Genomic DNA, 21,948 nt, shown 5'->3' on the forward strand with positions numbered 1-21,948 from the left:
ACTGGAGCATATAAATGGACTGTTCCCAATAGTTTTAACATTTAGATCATTGTGTGCTTCATCAGAATGATCAGAATATAGAAGCCTAACCTCTTTCAGTGTAACCTATTGAAAGACCACACATTGTTCATTCAGCTCTGTGACAATAGGCTCTGTGCACCAGCTTTACTATTTCCTTAAAGTCACTTGGCTTCTTTATTTCCTGTCCAATATGATTGGATTAAGTGATTAATCAGGTGTGCGCTGGGTCTGCCACACACCTGATTAATCACTTAATCCAATCATATAGGACAGGAAATAAAGATGCCAAGTGACTTTCAGGAAGTATTGGAGCTGGTGCACAGAGCCTATGGCAAGATACTGATGAACCCGAGTTCATTGACTGCTGCACCGATGCAAGCAGGAGTGAAACCTCAACTCCACAGTAAAAAAAAACATGACTGTACCTTAGGGCAAACTGTAGTCCAGTAGAATTCTCTAGCACTTACACACACCAAACTCAAACCAGTCACTGAATCCACCATTCCTTTACATCAAAAAATCTTCAGGGATGGAATGATGCAAAACTGGATAGACCAGAGTGCGGAAGAGGAAAAAGTAACAAAGTACACTATTGGTGACGTAGCCTACACAGCCTGCTTTGAATTGTGATGAAGGCTGACATTCTAGGCATTGGGATACAATTTTCCCCAATATTAATGCATTGGGCTTGTATCCAAGCGCAAAGCACATTCAAATATTTAATGTATGATGGTTGTGAAAACAGCAGTGTGAATTCAGCATTACTGACACCAGGTGGAGCTTAAGAGTTCCATTTCCTGTAATCCAAACCAAGAGTTTTTCCAGGTGCTACCACCACGCATGTCTGAATGAGTACAGATGAAACATATTCCTTGTTCCAATGAGAAGCTAAAAAGACACAAGACAAAGATTGTCACTGAGGAGAAAGTTTATTTGATCAAAACAGTAAAATCCTAGATCAGAATCCAGAGGAATGTCATAATTGATACACTATTGTTTAATTTCCTAGATCTAGCCTGCAAGGCTGAAAGGCAACACCATTTTTTTTATATATTTGTGTGTGTATATATATATATATATATATATATATGTTTTTGTTTTTTTTAACTACTGAAAAGATGGTCCCTGCCTGCTGAGTAGGCAATTGGTCCAATTGGTCACCCAACAAGTCACTACCCAAAAAACCTGGGCTGAGTCTGATTGCATTGTTCTTTTCTTCTGAGCAAATCTCCAGTGGGCGCAACCACTGTTTATTTCGATGTTAGAGCATGTCATCAGTGCTGGATTCACTGTAAATGAACCTCTGAATTATCTACATGATCTGAGGACAGGGAGATATAAACAAATGACTTCAGAGTCAATCCGAGCCAAGGGGGGGTGAGGCTTCCGCTTAGTGGGATCCTAAAAAAGGGGTTAGGAGGGAGAGGAAGTCTGGTCCCTTAGACCCCCACCACAGCGGTGGACAGAGCCCATCATGAAGCTCGTCCCCACTGTCTGTGAGGGGGTGATACCTTCTCTTCTACTGGCCATTCTTCACATTCAGCATCTTCTCCTGTGGAGCAGAGATCAAATAAGATGAGTATGTAATTGTTCCATTTTCCTACAATGTCCACTTGGCCTATAACAAAAAAGCTGCTGGTCTCAACTGTCCATTTGATATATTTTCAGCATATCAAAAACAATGTGCTTCATGCTGGTCAGCAAAAAAACACTGCTGTCGACCAAAAGCAGAGCCACCAAGTGGTTGACTACTATATGGCTCAGAAAATGACTAAATGGTTCCCTCCATCACCTTGATCATGGTCTCCAGCTTGACGGCATCGGCAGCAAACTTGCGAATGCCGTCCGAGAGCTTCTCCACAGCCATGCGCTCCTCGTTGTGCTGCCAGCGGAACGCCTTCTCATCCAGATGCACCTTCTCCAGATCACAGGCCTTGGCTAGAAGCAGTTGAATGATTACAGTTGGTCAAAGTAATTCGTTATCCATCATTTATACAACAGCTAGTTCCGACCGCACATTGTGATTGGCTAAGACGCATTCCAAGCCGTGCTATAACCACTATATACCAACGGGCAAATAACCGGTAAACGTATCACTACGCTTTGATACATTGTATCATGACGTGATGGATGTATGTAGACTATTAAACTCCCGTGATACAGTGTATTCAAATCAGCGATTCACGTTCGATACACCAACTGTCACATATTAGCCGCTTGCTTGCTCTGTTTACGTTGTGGACCAGTCCAGCTGTAAGCTGCCTATAGCAACGGTAAATAATTGGTAACTATTTCGGATTGCGGAGGGCCGAAAGCAACACAATTTAGCGAAATTGAACACTAAACCCTTTTTTTTTTTTTTTTTTTTAAGATATTTAATGACATTGCTGTCCTGTTTTATAAAAGCAATAAGACACTCGAGGTCGTGCTTTACTGTGGTTATTGACACGGCTGTGGTGCGGCCGCAGGCACGACGCAAAGCGGAGTAACCAATAACCACAGTAAAGCACTCCCTCTCGTGTGTTATTGCTTAAATATCAGGAGCAGATATCACTTAGGCCTGAGGTGGCTGTTCTATCAGTAGAATTTTGTGCTGGTCTGTTGCCTCGGCTTCCCTTCAGCGAGCCTCCGAACTAGTGGAGGACGATGGTCAGCTGAGAAAAGAGTCCATTCTGGAGCACTGGAGCCAGTGCAGAGATTCAGACATACACAATGGTAAAGTGAGGTGAAGTATGTTTTTCCTACAATTTAAGGGCACTCCGTCATTGGTTCATTTATATCCTTTACATTTTTTGCATTACATTATAACTTTTGTAGTCTGAAAAAGTTTAAGATAGAAAGGAGAGACTAAATAGAAAGACTAAATAATAACACGTTTATATTAAATACATAAAATTAACATTTAAATTAGGAGGTTCTCGTGGCCCCATTCTCATATCAAAACGACCCCACGTGGGGCTGCGACCCCTTGTATGAGAATCACTGCTTTAGGCAGTGTGCTGGCATCTTGTGAAACCTATGAGGCAGTAACCTATACAGCAGGTTTGCGCACCTTTCTGCGGTGTGAGGGTGGGCTTCACGACGGCGTGGTCCTTGCTCAGTTCTCCCAGCAGGCCGGGGGAGATGGTCAGCAGGTCGCAGCCGGCCAGGGCCTTCACTTCCCCGATGTTCCTGAAGGAGGCGCCCATCACCACGGTGGCGTAACCATACTTCTTATAGTAGTTGTAGATCTTTGTCACACTCACCACCCCTGAGTAGCAAGATGGAGAAATATAGATGCTTAGTTACATGAATTCCTCATTTAGGGGACTACAGTATAAAGGACAATTTAACTTGAGCTGTAATCAAAGTCAAACTGTTATAATATATCAAATCACAGCAAGCTACTACAAGTAGGGATGTGCGCAGATAGTCATTTATACGACCTCACTCACAGTACTCAGGCGTATAATTGTCACACTATCGGTGACGGGTGGATAATAACCCAAAGCCAGCGTGAATAGGCTTGCTCTTGAGGTTTAGTCCTATGCATGTTCCCATTGTTGCAGTCTCTCAAACCGATGGATATATTTGCACAAATGTTAATGTGAGCACACTTTAGTGGCAATGGTACCCCTGACCTAGTTACCATGTTAAATTAGACTACATTTAAGACCGCGGATGCTGTTTTGAAGCCACATTTTATTCAAACATTGGTCCAAAAAATTAATAAATGTAAAATAAATCATAAACAATAGGTCTTTGGGGATGAGGACGATGCCGTCAACTCAAGATGAGCTGGAGTGATACTGGGCTGAACGCTTAACCCACTGAGCAAAGACCCAGTTGTGTGGTGGCGCAGGAAGGCCCAGCTTCCCCAGACTGTAGGCTACCAGCTAACATCACTACCTCCGTTTCAACTAATTTATTACATTCAAAGCAATCATATTGAAATTATTAAATCAGTTGTGTAGTGGTCAGCTTAAATGAAACCATTTTGCAGTATCAACACACTTTTTGGCCTATAGGCCGCAGCCTACATCAGGCCCAACATCAGCGGTTCCCTGGGTGATGGAGCCCAGGTTCCCTGGGTGATGGAGCCCAGGTTCCCTGGGTGATGGAGCCCAGGTTCCCTGGGTGATGGAGCCCAGGTTCCCTGGGTGATGGAGCCTTCAGTACGGTTGCCTCTTAACTATGGAACACGCTAGTCCCCTCCATCGGTAAATCAGACTCTCGGACTGTCCATCTTAAGCCCCCCGCAGACCGCATCCGCCACCGCCACGACACAAAACGACGTTCCAAATAAATAGCTCCCATTGTTTCCTATGGAAGCCCGCACACCGGCGGCGTGCCGACAGCTGGCGACAGCTGCCGACAATGTCGCCCCGGGTTGATTTCGACTCGGCTCTATTTTTTGGAATGCGGCTGCCGACACGTGGCAATCCAACTTGGATTAATGCATGTGATTTCCTGCAATGCCTGTCTATTAAATATATGTAAAAGTAAGCTAATCATTAAAAGTTAAACATTTTTATTCCCATCTCTTCCATGTCCTTGTTGTGTCGTTTAGGCCTATTGTTTTGCTAAAATGTAGGCTAGCCTACATCTATTTTATTAACGGTTATTTTAGTCTACCCAGCTGTATTACAATAGAGGAGAAAATAATTGCCGAGGTGCAGAAATATCCAATGCTATGACCCCATGTCCAAACATTACAAAAGACAACATAAGAGACCGGTGCTGGCGAGAGATTGGTGAAATCGTGGGATTATCAGGTAAAGTACTCACTATGCTGGGCAGTCTTGAGTCTTGACCATGATAACATGATAGAGTCAAATTAGCTAGTGTTAGCTAGTTGGACTGGTGATAACTGGTGACAAGTTTGAAAAGTATCTTTAGCCACGATCATCTTCGCCTACATTCATCGTATGGAGATAGTGCTAGTAGAAACAGCACCAGTCACCAGGTCTGCGTTCAGCCCCGACAAAATGTAGCTAACGTTAGCAAAACGTTTATTGAAACAGATCAGGTGGTGGATTGAATCACTCTGCTGATTGGGTTAAAGTGGGAACCGTAACAAAACGGTGCACACAGGTTTATAGATTAAATATGGCCCAGGTGCAGGCTGTGTCTATATGGTAGGCTATACCAGACTGCCCTCTAGTGGTGCCTACTGTACAGAATAAAATAACGTTATAACTATTATAATATTTGCTATGTGTAAAATAAGTATGAGTAGCCTACAGGTACATTGGAATTCTTGTAATCGCTTGTCCTTACAGTGTCAGTACAAACCAGTTCCTCAGTCCAGTCCTAGGTACTCCACTAGACGTAAAGGTTCCCAAACGGACAATTAACATTACTATCTGTAATCTATCAGTATCATCCTCATCTACTTATCCCATCCCTTCCCTACTTATCCCATCCCATGACTGTTTGTGTCCATGACATAGTCAGTGCAATTAAATAACATGGGTGTGTTATGTACATAGCTATAATAAATAATCCTGGGGTTGAACTATGACCAAAAAACTAAACTGCTAAATCAATATTCCTTCCATAGTAGCATAACTGTAGTCATGTTCATTTTGAATAAAAAATGGCATGAGTGCATGGATTTATATAATGAATTTATTGTTTAGTAATACTACTACTGCTGGTGGTGGTGGTGGTGTGTGTGTGTGTGAGAGAGAGAGTGTGTGTGTGTGTGTGTGTGTGTGTCTGTCTGTAGTGGTGAGGGAGGGGTGAGGGGGGATTGGTTTGGTTACACCCTTCCATCCCCCAGTACAGACTGCCCTCTGGGGAGCTGAAGAAAGCAGTCAGCTTGTCACAGAGGTGCCAGGTGGTATAGGCTGGTGAGGACTGCATTACATTTACATTACATTACAATCATTTAGCAGACACTTTTATCCAAAGCGACTAACAATAATTGCATTTAACGTAGGAAAAGCCAATGTACTACTACTTGCCAGAACTCACAAGTGCATCTTCTCTCTAAAACAAGTGACTAAGAGCATGATCTAGTGCTGAAGGCAAAGTTCAAGAATAGCAATCTAAAGTACAGTGCAATACAATACAATACAATCAAATACAATAAGTGCTTAGGAGGGAAGATTGTTGTAGTACTTTTTGAAGAGATGAGTTTTGAGCCTGCGACGAAAGATGGGCAGCGACTCTGCTGTCCTGACATCAGTGGGCAGTTCATTCCACCACTGCGGGGCCAGGACAGAGAAGAGCCATGACCGTGTCGATCGACCGCAGGGGCCTCGGAGTGACGGGGCAACCAGTCGCCCCGAGGTAGCAGAGCGTAGCGGTCGGGAGGGGGTGTAGGGTTTGACCATGGCCTGGAGGTAGGAGGGGGCTGTTCCTTTCATTGCCCTGTAGGTTAGCGCCAGAGTTTTAAACTGGATGCGAGCCGCTACAGGGAGCCAGTGTAGGGAATGGAGGAGGGAAGTTGTGTGGGAGAACTTGGGGTGGTTGAACACCAGGCGAGCAGCAGCTTTCTGGACAAGTTCCAGGGGTTTAATGGCTGACGCCGGGGCCACAGCGAGGAGGGAGTTGCAGTAGTCAAGGCGGGAGATGACCAGGGCCTGGATGAGTACCTGCACCGTTTCATCAGTGAGGAAAGGGCGAATCCTCCTGATGTTGTAGAGCATGAATCTTGAATTGAGCTTGAGGTGATGTGTCGTCATCCACTCAGAGATGTCAGCCAAACACCCAGCTATGCGTGTCTCCACTGCCTGGTGGTATAGGCTGGTGAGGAGGACTGCCAGGTGGTATAGGCTGGTGAGGAGGACTGCCAGTTGGTGTAGGCTGGAGAGGAGGGCTTGGTTTGCCTACACCCATCCTGCCAGGCCAAACTGCCCTATGGGGAGCCGAAGTATGCAGCCAGCTTGTCACGGAGAATGTAGGCATCCCTGGGTCCTCTGTTACACAAGTATCTGTTTTGCTCAAGGAAAAGGGACAAAACAATATCAATAGTAAATATCTAGCTTGTGTGGGAGAAAGGTTGTGTGTGTCTTAATAAAATCAAGAATAATATTACCTGCATATAGGCTACACTGCTAAAATGTTGTAGGTATATGGCATTATGTGGCATGCTCATTATACTTGGATATCTTATACATAGCCTAATTTGCCTACTAACATTTGTTAACTATGTTCTTACTGTTGCCAACTTGAAAACAAACACACCAACTGCGGTTGGTGCATATTACTAATGTCTACACCAGATGTTCTTGTTAGCTACAATGTTTTTCCTACTTGAAAACAGACACTCAAACACTGCGGTTGATGCATAGCCAAACGTTAGGCTACATATTAGCCTACTAACGTCTGTTAACTATGTAGCACTAGCTACGTTATGAGTGCCAGATGACAATGTTTTGCCATAAAATGTTGCCTGCTAGAAAAACGTGGTGCATAGCACAACATACCTGTACTAACGTCTGTTAACTACGTTATGTTACATAACATACATACATAAGGTCCGTTAACTATGTTATCTAGGCTAACGTTAGCACAATATTGCGAGTGCCAGATAGGCTAGCTACAATGTTTTGCCACAATGTTGCCTACTGAAACGGACACAAAAACGGTTATGTGACTGATACAGCATCAAAGTAATTGTTTCTAAAAGATACAAAATCACTTAGTGATTTTACAATCACAATAGCTTAGCTACTATCACCATTATTTTATTGAAGAAATTATAAGATTAACTTACCCATTGCGAGGTTGTTGGACATTTGTCATTGTCTGATCAACTGGGATTTTTTTTTATTTTTAAAGTGCACTAGAATGCGTCGAATGTCGCAGCCTGTGTGCGGGGCTAGCCGGACACGCCGTCGTGCGCCGTCGTACGACATCGTGGCGGATGCGGTCTGCGGGGGGCTTTAGGCACCACTAGAGACGTTTCCAGTGAACTGATACATTTTCAGAGCCACGAAATGCATTCATGGGCAGAGGTCTATGCTCTCTGAGCACACTTCTAGTTTGTAAATGAAACAGAATGCAGACAGGCTTTTGAAGCAGAAGACCATAGGGAATGCAATGGCTGCTATGATATAAATTCAATATGCTCTCTTACTACATTAGCCTAATAACATCTCACTAGTACATGTGGTCAATGTTGGTAGGGAAATAAATATTAAATACTTTTAGGATAGAGACTGATTTTACCTCAATTACTGAATAAATCAAAATATTCAATATAAAATAACAATGTGGCTCCGAGTACCATGGTGTGCATATTTTCCTGTCTGTACATGTATATTGCCTTTCAAGCAAAAGGTTTTCCTTTTTCGTCAGTCACACAAAGCACATTTTTATGTAGGCCTATAACAAAACTGATTGGCCTGGGAATAACACTTGTTAAATCATGACACCCCTACTGACTCCCACGCAAAATACCAACATTTGACAACTGCCCCTATAGCTCTTGCCTATAAGCCAATATGTTCTTTGTTCTAGTGACAGCCCTTAAGTGTCTTACCGAGACATACTGTGCTTCAACATCTGCTACTCTATACCAAAGGGAACTAATGATGTTGATTACTTTAAATGAGCACCAAACTGCTAGGATAATTTCAGCTAACTTTGCAATAGCCATCTAGGGTTGGGCACTGTGTACTCAAATATGACATCACAATGTGCATATCCTAACATCACGATGGTCGATGACATTGTCCCATTGTGGTTTTAAAAATAAAAACCTAATCCTATAAAATAGCCTACTGATTATTTTTTAGGTATGCTTAATGCTTAAGTAATATTAAGCATTAAGCATACTCACTACATTCTTAGTCTTTTCATTAAGGTAGGCAAAGCTACCTTTTAAATACAGCTGCAAGCAGCGATATGGGGGCTAAGCAGTAAGCACAACCATCGCATCAAAGGCAACAAGTGAAACACGCCATTCTAATCCCTACCGCAGTTTTGAAGATCGGGCATGTGGTTCAGCATAAACGCGCTTCCAGCTTTGATACGTTGATGGCGCTAGAGAGTTTGAAGTGTCGATATAGACTTGGTGACAGGGGTCATGGGACCGTCCCCAATGAGTGTGCCAAATGTGTTTTTGATACATCAAAACGTTACGGAGATATGACCACACTTCCTGCGAACGCAAGATTCGAAGAATCCAGTGGCACCTGAATTTTGAAAGGTTCAGATTGACTCTTTCTAGGTTGTCAGTCAATCTAAGCCTGACAATCAGAAATAGGCCAACAGTTTGAAGTAAGGCCTTATGATTTCAGCGGACAAAATCGCGGAATTAGGTAATACAAATTTAATCAACTGTAAAATGTAGAACATCGCAAAATTTTCCATAATTTGGCTATAATTGATACATTAAACATATGTGGACATGATACACGAAAATGAACTATGCACTATGAAATGCGTTTTTAAAAAAGCAACAAGACGATGGGCAAGTAGGCTAATACAATGGTGTATGACCGGTGTATACCCCAACACTGACACCGGTAACAGCGGCAATCCTAGAACTCACCGACCTCAACAGAGGCTGACAATCATGCAGCTACTTCAATGGAGATGTCTGTGATAGATGGGAAACTTGGTGGAGCTCATAAGGTACTTCCATTGGCTGCCTATTCTACATTAGGTTATTGCCTAGATTCTTGCATCACTTTTTCAGGTAGGCTACAGTAGTAGAGCTCTGTATTGAAGTATTGCCTTGATAAAAGTTGAATAGTGTTGCATCATTACACATTTACATTATTTTCACCTCTTTCTGATAATAAAATGACTTGTGTAAAACACCGCATTCAGTCAAATTAAAACGGAGGAAACGGAATTTGGGAAAGAATAAAACTTATTTCATATAAGGCTCTGCTTGCCCCTCGGACCAGCCATCTATTTTCCTTTAGCCTAAAGGCCGTTTCAGACAGGGAGCGATATTCTGCCTGCGTTCTCGCTCGGATCATCGGGGGACGCACGCGTCCTGCACGCAGTGGGGAAAGCTGACTACAATTCAGCCCTTGTCGCGGGCGGGAGTGTGCACGAAACGAGCACGCGCGCGACAACTTCACGGGGTCGCGCCCGCTTGCCGCTCCGCCCCAGATTGTCCGCGGCTCCCAAATTGTCCGCTCGCCTCTCATTGAAAATGAATTACAATGCGCGGATATCGCTCCTCATCTGAAACGGCCTTAAGGTTGAGGTCAAGTCTGCCATAATAGCGTTTTATCGCAATGAACAACACGCAACAAGTGATTTTCTGTTCAATAGATGAAGGACCTGTATTCTACGGCAGCGTGTAATTTGACAGCTGGTTCGTTTAGGACCGTGGGAAGTAGCTAACTGGACTTATTAATGAAAAGCCCTATGGTCTCAATGTGGCAATTTGCGTGGAGAGTTGGTGTCATATTTGTCATGGAAAAAAGGTAAAAACTCACCTGATAATTAGGCTAATGCTATATTATTTTAACAGCATAGTATTTGTTTTGCATTAGGCCAATCATAGCAGGCTAAGTTTGATTAAATCGTTTAGCTAGACATCGGAAGGTGTATGCCTAGTCTTAAAGGACAATGCTCGTTTTTGACAACCTGGACCTTATTTACGACATACAAGACATTTGACTCACCGAGATCACTTTGGTGTAGTTCGGAGGCATGTAGAAGAAATTTAAAATCCAGAGCGAGCAAGTATATCCATGTAATGGCGGTGGCACTGAGAATGCAGTTTCTAAAAATCTATTTTCTGCCGCGAAACGGTTGTTTTCATCAATCTGTCTTGATGAATCGCTAGTTGTGCTTACATAGAGAGCATAGGCCTGTTGTGGTATTTCACATGCCTCTGTAATATGATCTTTAGAAACGTCTTTAGACACGAAATAGCTTCCTCACTTGCTCCAGCACGCATGCGCACAGCGTGCTGGAGCAACGATTGCGCGCTGTGCGCATTAGTGCTGGAGCAAGTGAGGAAGCTATTTCGTTTCGAAAGACGTTTCTAAAGATCATGGCATGTGAAAACCACAACAGGCATGCTCTATGTAAGCACAACTAGCGATTCATCAAGACAGATTGATGAAAACAACCGTTTCGCGGCAGAAAATAGATTTTTAGAAACTGCATTCTAAGTGCCCCGACCACCGCCATTACATGGATATACTGGCTCGCGCTGGATTTTAAATTTCTTCTACATGCCTCCGAACTACACCAAAGTGATCTCGGTGAGTCAAACGTCTTATAATATGTCGTAAATAAGGTCCAGGTTGTCAAAAACGAGCATTGTCCTTTAATAGGCTAATGGATGAACAGCATTCAGTGGAGATCATGTTAATTTACCAATAGGTAAATTCTCATCTGTTAAGTTTTATGACACAGATTGTGACTCAGATGTGTTAATGAATGTTTAAGCAGAAATAAAGCTATATTAAGCAACTCGGGTATAAGGCGCATGCTGCCTGGCTCTCGCTCCAGTTTGCTGTTCCAATTCTTCATCAGGGACACAGTATGGGAAATAACTGACAAGGACTAATTATTTGCACAAATGTAACACCCAACTGTTCATTGTGATAGCCTAAGTGCCCTGCAATTACTTTAACACGATGTCACAATGTTTTCTCAACCATGACATTGTTAATTTGCCCAACCCTATATCCATCTACATAATGCCATTAGTTAAATTGGCAGACCCAAGCAGCTTGTTTATTAGTGCTGTCTGATGAAGCCATGATTTCTATTTTCTATTCACTTTTACCATATGATCGGTCCTGTTTTTTTTTTTTTTTTTAATACCATCTACTAATAAACTATTTTAATTTATACTGTAAAGCACTGTGTGCTCCATTTGCTAATATAAGCATGTGCTATATAAATTAAATTGGACTTTGACCATGATTCAATCCATTCAAATCTCTCTGCCAAAGTACCATCGAAACTAGCTAATCAGCGCCATCACGCATTGCCGTTCACTAACCTGGGTCCTCGTGAGGCTCGTAGCTCTTGCGGTCGGTGTTTTCCTTGTACCAGTCCAGAATACGACCCACAAAGGGCGAGATTAGGGTGACTTTGGCCTCTGCACAGGCCACCGCCTGGGCGAAGGAGAACAGCAGTGTCATGTTGCAGTGGACCCCATGCTTGTCCTCCAGCTCCCTGCAAAGATACATTCAGGCAGGCAAGTTGAAGGACACCAATAAAGTTTGTGCATTTTCACAGGGAGGGGCTTAAGTCATGCAAAAACATGCTGCTGTAGCAATCAAGAAAAACCTGTTTACTTAAGATTGCAGGAAAAGTAATGCTGAGGAAAATGCTTGTTTGACAATTGACAGTGTCTGTCATTCAAGGAATAAAATGAATACCAACAAATGGGAGAACTAATTTAACTCAAATGTGCAGTGTTATAAACTGTCTTTATACCAAATGTTGAGTACCAAATGTTGAGTACCCAGGCAGTGATTGCAAGATTTTGGTTAAATACATTTTTTAAATCACACCCAGGTGGGGAAGCAATCCCACAGCCAGGTTTATGAGCAGTGGTTTAAATCCCATGCTACAGACAGACACACAGACGGACACGTCATGTATAGAAGCAGCTGTACCACTTAAAAAGATATTTAGACAAAGTACATCATCAGGTTTTTGTCTCAAGTGCCCTGGCTATTCTCAGCACAAGAACATATCCATGCCTTAGTTGGTTATGGTCAAGGGGTCTGGAGGACATCAAGTGTGCATCCATAAGAAGCTCACTGCCCACTGGTGTATAAGGTCATAGTTGGAGAGAACTCTAGCCATTGGACTGAACCTATGTATGGCTAGGTACTAGGTACAGACCACTGACTATAAATGTGGGTGAAACTGAACACCATGTTGTCTGATCAGGGAACGTTGACTGCCAAAGCGTTTCTCTGTGATTGACCCAGATCTGTATGCTGTTATATTGAATAAATGTTGAATTTGATCTACAATTCAGTTCCGGCAATCTACTTTCCTCATCATATCAGTACAAATCCTTCCAATCTGCTAGGTCATTCCACCTGTGCCCACTCACAGGCAACCAAAAACAAACATTTGTGGGCTACATATATTCTTCTGTACCGAGTTATTTGATTTTCATTTGTGTTTTGCAGCCAGTTGGAGGAAACTTTCACGCCAGTATCCCTGTGGAACACTTTCAACACCGAGTCTGGTCTGAGGGCAAAATGGAGTGCGACACAATATTAGGGAGGTGTCCCTAATGTTTTCTACAATCAGTGCAATTCTAACATTCCACAGATATTGGACTGGACTGAGATCTGATGACTGGGCAGGCCACTGCATCAAGCTGAATTAATTGAGGAAGCAAAAGATTGCTATTACACCTGCAAAATTCACGATTGGTATCTAATATTTTACTTTTCTAATTCATGTTTGACGTTTAAAAACTTCAATATTAGTAGTACAACTTTCATGTTTGGTTGAATGTAATGACAAATGGCCAAGCTGTGTTGCTATGCGTGATAAATAAAGATCAAGCAGAGACACGAATCTACATTCCTCTGAGATTTGCATTTTATCTTCTCTACGCCAGAATGGCTCTCACTCCACTGATTACACGCCAAATCAGAAAACTGACAAGAGAACAAACTGCACATTCACCTGCCGGCCTGGATGCCTTCCCATGTGGAGGAGAGTTTGATGAGGATGCGCTCCTTGCCGATGCCGGCCTCTTCATACAACGCTATGAGTCTCAGCGCCCGAGCCACCATCTCATCCTTATCATAGGACAGCCTGAGGTTGGGGATAAATAACATGGCTTCAGTTACATATTGCATATCTATATAAATAGTCAATAGTCAACTTGAAAGTATTGCATGTTTTTCTCAACACAATATGGAAGGAGTAAAGAGCAGGACAAGCGGTGCATTTTAGAAGCCAGGAGCTCCATGTTGCTAACAGTGCTGTGACCTGGCCTGGAGCAGCTCTGAGACAGGGGACTTTCCTAGTACCTGGCATCCACCTCGGTGGAGACCCTTCCTGGGATCTTCTTGAGGATCTCCAGGCCGAAGCTCACAAACAGTTTGTCCATGGTGTTGGTCACCTGCTCCTCTTCGGTTCTGGTGGACAACAACAAAGCATTGGAAAATATTATATCCTGTTGACAATCCTAGTGAGCAAGTGGAGCTCCACGGTGCCGAGCTACTCTCACCCTCTCAAAGCGATGGATTAGGTATCCATCCGCAGCTCTACCTAGCCGCTACAGGCTACCCTCATAAGGCCTCTTGGCTATTCTAGAATATGAAAATAAATCAAATAAGTACAGCCAATAACTCACAACAAATGACAGCTTTTCATAGAAATATAAATCTATCCTTAAATTTTGGAATTTACAAGATAAAGACAAATCTTCAAATCACTTTTGGTAGGTTAAAACAAACTTCATGAATTGGCAGGCTTGCAAGCAGAGGACTTGGTGGGTCCTGCATGAAGATTTCAATAAATTCCTGTATCATGATGCCATGGTGAAATTTTAGTCCAAGCCAAGGAAGATAAAGTGCAGCAATCAATCCTGTGCAGTGTTCATGATGTGCTAATGTTTTACAAAGATCATAGATCACACAGCTTATTTTCATGCATTAAATGCATCTTATTAAGTCATCCTTTCCTTGTGATCACTTTGTTTTAAGTCATGTACCGTATTGACCTGAATATACTGTATGACCATCCCCTTTTTTCCAAGACTCATTTTTTGAGAACGACTTTTAGAAGACCAAATCTTGTTATTATAAAGAACTATAGTCTATTTGGTATTTCTAATACCAATTACTGGTAGGCTATCCATCTCACAGTGAAGAAACAACCATGCAGCCCATCAGAGGCAGGCCTAATGTGGTGACAAACAAGCAAGTCCTGGTTGACTATAATGTTAAAACTTACCAACAAAAAAAAAACATTTCAAAAACCGAAAAGGTCAAAATAACGGGCAGTATACACAATCGCAATAACAAACTCATGATTTCCATACACCGTTTGTTTTTCACTGCCGTAGTTTTTGTGTTTGAAAATACACGGTAGTGAACGAGTCGACTGGCTGACTATGGTGCTCCAACGCTGACTGGATTCAGTCAGGAGGGGACAGGCCATTTGGTGCCACCTGTTGTCCTCCATGTATAATAACATGTAAAAGTCTAGACCCCGAATATAAGACGAACCCATTTTTTTCTGACGTTTTTCCGTCTTATATTTGGGTCAATACAGTAAATACCGAGCGAGCAAGAACATGAACGCAAATAAATTGCAGTCCGCCTGCTGCGCCATCGGAGCAAAATCAACTGCACCAATATGCCATCCCGCACACCTGGTCTGTCTAGGGCCTGAAAATAATTCTAGGGGAAACACTGATGGCATTGTGTTTAGACGCACAGCACGTGGGATATAACCTCTCTCAAGTGTTGACGACAGGCTAGCTTTTGAGAGGTGTGGTTCCAAAGGTCACCACCGTTTGATGCTACCACTGAAGGATTCAGCGTATTTGCTTTATCATAAAAGTCCCTGTTAAATGAGCCAGATGTGTGTACACTACAACAACTTTCATGGTAACTGGATGAAAAAACCTGCCACTGGAAACGTGGTGAGAATTTGTGAGTGTGAGCCTTACCCGCCCTTTGCGATGCCGTATTTGATGGCCTGATCCAGTAGATGTTGGTAGGCGGGCATCTTGGCAGCAGCCAGAATGAGAGACGGGTTGGTTGTGGCATCCTGAGGCTTGTACTCCTCAATAGCTGCAAGGGGAGATGTGGACAAGGAGTTTGAGTGGCAACCAGAAGTCAAATTAAGGTTTGTGTGGCACCATGTTCCATACTTGAATTACTGTAACCAGTGATACATTTCATAATGGAAAGAATTACAGCTCTTACGGTAAAACGTATTCTTCTGTAATCGTCTGTGACATTAACCACACATCTTCCTCATATTTCACATCTTCCTCATTCAGTTAAAGCCATTGAATTTATGAAAGACAGATTATCGCTCTAATTCAAAAGATTTCACAAACGAATACTTATAAAAAGGCGGTTGCTGAAAGACAATTGAGGCAATGAGTCTGTCGAGCTAAGGGGTGGGAACTGCTGACAGCTACTGACGGGTGAAAATTAACTTTTTGGCTCACGGCGAGTCACCTGCCATGGGGACTCTAGATGGAAAAAATCTACCGGCCAAGTTTTTTTTTTTTTTGATAGCCTTCCGAAATCTAGTCGCCAATTGGGAATTTTACCCGCATTTGGCCGGTGGCAGGTGTTAATTTTCATCCCTGGCTACTGAGCACAAAGGCCTCCTGTGTTTGTCAAAGGAACTCATTCTGAATTCTAGTTCTCACAAATGATAAACGTCCTTCAGGTCCTTTCAGTTGTTTTGGATAGGCTCCTCAAATCTAGGCCTTCATTTATTAATTCAATCCAATGGAGCCCGATAAATATATAGACCTCTCTCCCATACTATGGCTATGGCAGTTTCAGCAATAGATACAATTCTTTTAATTAGATATTTAGAATTGTGCCCCTTTTTTCATTTATTTCTGGTTATGGTCACATCATTAGTAGCAAGTCATCAAATGTAGGTGGGTAATCAGAGTAGTTGCACAGTAGTTGCAGTGTGTGCCTCCTCATGTGATGCAACCATCATGCACAAACACAGAAACAACCAGTGAATTTCTCCACATGGGTTAAGCAAGTGTGTGGGCTGTGGTCTTTTTCAAACGCTGATGAAGGCTACGGCTGAAATGTGTCAGTTTGTTAGTTGACCTGCTGTTAATTTAGCCTATTAAAACTAGCCAAAAATATAATTTCAGTGAGTGCAGGTTTTCCTTCGTTCATTATATTCCTCTAACCATGGCACTCAAATGTCATGTGGTAAGAGAGGGGGATCAGGTCGTTTCAAGCTTGCAGCCTACTTGCAACCGGTGACATTTGGAGGCAGATTGCAAAAAAGCGTGCTCCTTGTCCGGTGATAACACATTTTGAAACATGTAGGTCTGCTTGATAACAAAAGCTAGCTAAGGTCTACAGAAGGCCACATCATGTTTAACACCTCACCACGACTAATAGTCTCATTTACAATAAACGTTCTGGTCTAACAAAAGAGAATGTTATGTTGCAGTGTTCATCAGTAACATTTATTCAGGTGTTAACCAAGGAATTTGGCAGTCTATTTTGGACCAGAATGTGACATGCATCTTCCAGGCTACTCTAACTAGTAGACCAATGGGAGTTAAGGTTCCTAGTCCAGAACTCACTGTGAAATAAGAAGCCAAAAGTTAGGTTATTTGGAGCAAATTTGAACTATTCGGAGAGATAACCCATCCTCTCCCTGACTTGGAAAATACCATTTTGGATTCACTTATAAAATATAAATTGACAATATAGCTATAAAACAAATAATGCCTTCATCTGTACAACAGTCCCGTAAAAAGACAGGGCAGTCATGCTTAAAAGATCAGTTAGTACATGCTATCACAATCAGCTAGGTGCCATTGCACATAGAATATTCTAGTAAACCATTCATGCAAGTCAGTGGTGTCACGCCTAGTTACAACAGACACGGAAACCATTTATGTTCTGTCATTCTGACTGGTGGAGAAAACATGAGGAAATGTTTGGCTTGCATCACAATGGAGTTAGTGTGAATTCATTACTTCACACGACTTCCTCCTATGACAGGAGAACACAACTATGCCCCATATGCTGTTTTAACTCTAAAAATGAATGGGAATTTGTATTGATATTTCAAGACTTGTTATAATCCCATTAACGTTAGTAGGCAAGTAACGTTAGTGTTCTCGGGCGTGACAACTGATCCATCTGATAACATTCACACACACTAACATTCACACACACTAAACATTCACACACACTAAACATTCACACACACTAACGAGGATGTTACACGTGCAAATAGCCTGTTGTCAAAGTAAAAGATAAAGCTCTTTAGAAAAAGTGCATGTAGACCTTAGTGCCAGATCACTGCTAGTGCCTGGATAGTTCGCCCACTCGCCAGTCAATGAACATTACAATCTGTAGTCAGCTAATGAACATTACAATCTGTAGTCAGCTAATGAACATTACAATCTGTAGTCAGCTAATGCTAGCTAGTGCCAATTTACCTTTAAGACTAATCAGTGACGTTACCGTTGAAGATACACTGCTAACGTTAGTTACAGCCCAATGAACAAGCTGTATTCACATGTTGCATCGCTGTAATGTTACTAGCTAGCCATCAGTCATCTAACGTTATGTCCCTAGATATAGATAGCTAACGTTACAGCTCATTTAACCATCTTAAGTACCATTAACCGGCTTATGCATTGGGTCCGACTGCCACGGTGTGTCTGTCTGCTTAGCTTCATTTGGACAAGAGATTCCAGTAGTACTTTCAAATTGAAATGTGTTTAATGTCACGTTAACTAAACGCAGATACCAACTCGCTGCTTAAGGCTATCTAGCTAGCTTCGCATTACATTGCTAGCTGGCATCCAATTACATAGCTAGCATCGCCACCCACATATCTAGTTACGCATTAACGTTATACAAGTTCTCGGCTCGTCCATTGACATGGCGGTCGGTCACATTAGCTACTTAGGAACTGCGTGAACGTTACCATTGAAATCTCCAGTGTCTGCCACGACCACGGTGTGCTTCTTCAGCTGGTCCAGCGCTGACTCCATCTTCCGTCGTTTATCTGGCGACACGCTGGACATGCTGAAGGAACAGAGAGCTTTTATATACAACAAGCACGTGAGACACAAGTATCCTGAATGCACGCGAGCGCGGTGAGGGGTAAAGGAGGCGCGCGACAAGATCACCCAGCTGTCCTCTCGACCAATGGAGATCACCCAGCTGTCCTGTCGACCAATGGAGATCACCCAGCTGTCCTCTCGACCAATGGAGATCACCCAGCTGTCCTGTCAACCAATGGAGATCACCCGGCTGTCCTCTCGACCAATGGAGATCACCCAGCTGTCCTCTCGACCAATGGAGAGCGGACCTCGCTCACACACCTCCCATTGCAAGATGATTCAACCAATAGTTTAATTTCAAGGGTAAATACCCCAGTTTGTAGGGGTACGACCAAGCCCCCAGGATTCGAAATCTAAAGTGAAGGCCTATTGAACCCATGGATGTATTATATAAACTGGATACAGCCACTCCATTCACTGGCCGCTATCAACAATGAAGCCCTATTGAACCGCGCCATCTTGGCAAAATTTGTAGTCATTTGACTATTTCCGGTGACTTTTGACTTGCGCAGTTGAGCTTCTCTGGCCGACGCGCGTCCACGAAAAAGTTCACATTTATCTGAAATGTAGACGCAGGTTCCCGGCTCTCTCGGCTCTCCCCGCTTTGATTTAGCAATGAAAACCGGCTTGCATATTAACCTGTTTTTGTCAAATATATCAATTGGAGAAATTATTTTTTGATCCTGGCATCTTAGTTTTAACAGGTTAAATATAATTGAACATGTTTTGTTTGCTAGTAGATGGTATTCATTCCGTTCGCGATAACGTTATTGCAGCCAGGCTAAATTCCTCCAGGGAGCCAGTGACAGGCGAGTTGAAGAGCTTCACTCCCCGCCAGCAGGAGCTTTGGCCGCGGCTACCGCATCTTGGATAACCCGCTGAGTTCGTGGCTGCTATTTCACACTCGCCCTTGATCAATCCCAATACCGATCCATGGTAACAATGAATCAATCGTTCAGATCAGATGGGCAGTGCTGCATGCATGTTACAACATCATTGTTACCTTTATTAACATAACCATAGCCTACATTTATCTCTCTAACGTTAGGCTATCCATCTTACACCAGTCGGCCATTCGATAAATGGAAGCGGTGAACGCCAACGTTGACTGAAAACACCCAAACTCAGTGTATCGTTTCATCTTCATGCTACACATCAACTCCTTTACATTGTATGTGAATAAATTCCTGTTATTCTAAAAATATCCCATTTCTGTCCATTCCTGGAAAAGGCTAATAATTGCTGTCAAATGATCACTCCAGTTTATCACCGTATCCCACTACCATTTCAACTATGCACAGGAGATTGTCTTATATATATATATGTGTGTGTATGGAGCAATTGTTTTTAATGTCCGACTTTTGTCTGTGCTGTTCAGTAAATGTGCATCTGTCCTAATTTATTGTAGCCTATCTACTACACAACCTAGTTCAAATTTATGAATCTTCCGCGGCGTGATCATTTCCAAACCAAATTGCGGGGGGGGGGGGGGCATTAAAAGCATTACAAATTAGACATTAAAAGCATTAAAACGAAATGTGAAACAGCATGACAACATACATATTCCTTGATTATTTGTATGCTGTGTTGTCCCGTCTGAGTTTGTCCTGTTCGTGATTAGTTGAAATGGTAGTGGGATACGTTGATAAACTGGAGTGATCATTTGACAGCAATTATTAGCCTTTTCCAGGAATGGACAGAAATGGGATATTTTTAGAATAACAGGAATTTATTCACATACAATGTAAAGGAGTTGATGTGTAGCATGAAGATGAAACGATACACTGAGTTTGGGTGTTTTCAGTCAACGTTGGCGTTGACCGCTTCTAGCTATCGAATGGCCGACTGGTGTAAGATGGATAGCCTAACGTTAGAGAGATAAATGTAGGCTATGGTTATGTTAATAAAGGTAACAATGATGTTGTAACATGCATGCAGCACTGCCCATCTGATCTGAACGATTGATTCATTATTACCATGGATCGGTATTGGGATTGATCAAGGGCGAATGTGAAATAGCAGCCAGGAACTCAGCGGGTTATCCGAGATGCGGTAGCAGCGGCCAAAGCTCCTGCTGGCGGGGAGTGAAGCTCTTCAACTCGCCGGTCACTGGCTCCCTGGAGGAATTTAGCCTGGCTGCAATAATGTTATCGCGAACGGAATGAATACCATCTACTAGCAAACGAAACATGTTCAGTTATATTTAACCTGTTAAAACTAAGATGCCTGGATGAAAAAATAATTTCTCCAATTGATATATTTGACAAAAACAGGTTAATATGCAAGCCGGTTTTCATTGCTAAATCAAAGCGGGGAGAGCCGAGAGAGCCGGGAACGTGCGTCTACATTTCAGATAAATGTGAACTTTTTCGTGGACGCGCGTCGGCCAGAGAAGCTCAACTGCGCAAGTCAAAAGTCACCGGAAGGCCAGAAAAGCACAACTGCGCAAGTCAAAAGTCACCGGAAATAGTCAAATGACTACAAATTTGCCAAGATGGCGCGGTTCAATAGGGCTTCATTGTTGATAGCGGCCAGTGAATGGAGTGGCTGTATCCAGTTCTATTAATACATCCATGGGTACGACCAAGCCCCCAGGATTCGAAATCTAAAGTGAAGGCCTATTGAACCGCGCCATCTTGGCTAGATTTGTAGTCATTTGGCTATTTCCGGTGACTTTTGACTTGCGCAGTTGAGCTTTTCTGTCCGACGCGCGTCCACGAAAAAGTTCACCTTTATGTGAAATGTAGACGCACGTTCCCGGCTCTCTCGGCTCTCCCCGCTTTGATTTAGCAATGAAAACCGGCTTGCATATTAACCTGTTTTTGTAAAATATATCCATTGGAGAAATTATTTTTTCATCCAGGCATCTTAGTTTTAACAGGTTAAATATAACGGAACATGTTTTGTTTGCTAGTAGATGGTATTCATTCCGTTCGCGATAACGTTCTTGCAGCCAGGCTAAATTCCTCCAGGGAGCCAGTGACCGGCGAGTTGAAGAGCTTCACTCCCCGCCAGCAGGAGCTTTGGCCGCGGCTACCGCATCTCGGATAACCCGCTGAGTTCGTGGCTGCTATTTCACATTCGCCCTTGATCAATCCCAATACCGATCCATGGTAATAATGAATCAATCGTTCAGATCAGATGGGCAGTGCTGCATGCATGTTACAACATCATTGTTAGCTTTATTAACATAACCATAGCCTACATTTATCTCTCTAACG

The 21,948-nt window shown here is 42.8% G+C and overlaps 1 protein-coding gene across 1 annotated transcript; it reads right to left on the bottom strand.

Moving 5' to 3' along the window:
• Positions 1-944: 944 nt before the first annotated feature.
• taldo1 (transaldolase 1) lies at positions 945-18,749 on the bottom strand. The gene is made up of 8 exons (XM_084437080.1): positions 18,589-18,749; positions 15,596-15,719; positions 13,947-14,054; positions 13,597-13,728; positions 11,939-12,114; positions 3,074-3,271; positions 1,814-1,959; positions 945-1,573 (listed from the first exon to the last, which is right to left on the bottom strand). The coding sequence occupies exons 1-8, from the start codon at positions 18,686-18,688 to the stop codon at positions 1,541-1,543; spliced, it is 1,017 nt and encodes a 338-aa protein (XP_084293206.1). The 5' UTR covers positions 18,689-18,749; the 3' UTR covers positions 945-1,540.
• Positions 18,750-21,948: the final 3,199 nt, after the last annotated feature.

The sequence above is a fragment of the Borostomias antarcticus genome, assembly GCF_949987555.1.
Source record: "Borostomias antarcticus genome assembly, chromosome: 4".
Classification (NCBI taxonomy): Eukaryota; Metazoa; Chordata; class Actinopteri; order Stomiiformes; family Stomiidae; genus Borostomias; species Borostomias antarcticus.

Excerpts from the sequence above, each read along its gene's own strand:
- taldo1 (XM_084437080.1), bottom strand. The coding sequence starts at position 18,688 with ATGTCCAGCGTGTCGCCAGATAAACGACGGAAGATGGAGTCAGCGCTG. Across the intron at positions 15,720-18,588 it reads AGACACTGGAGATTTCAATG|CTATTGAGGAGTACAAGCCT; the intron begins GTAACGTTCACG and ends CTCCCCTTGCAG. Across the intron at positions 3,272-11,938 it reads CGAGCCTCACGAGGACCCAG|GGGTGGTGAGTGTGACAAAG; the intron begins GTTAGTGAACGG and ends CTTGCTACTCAG.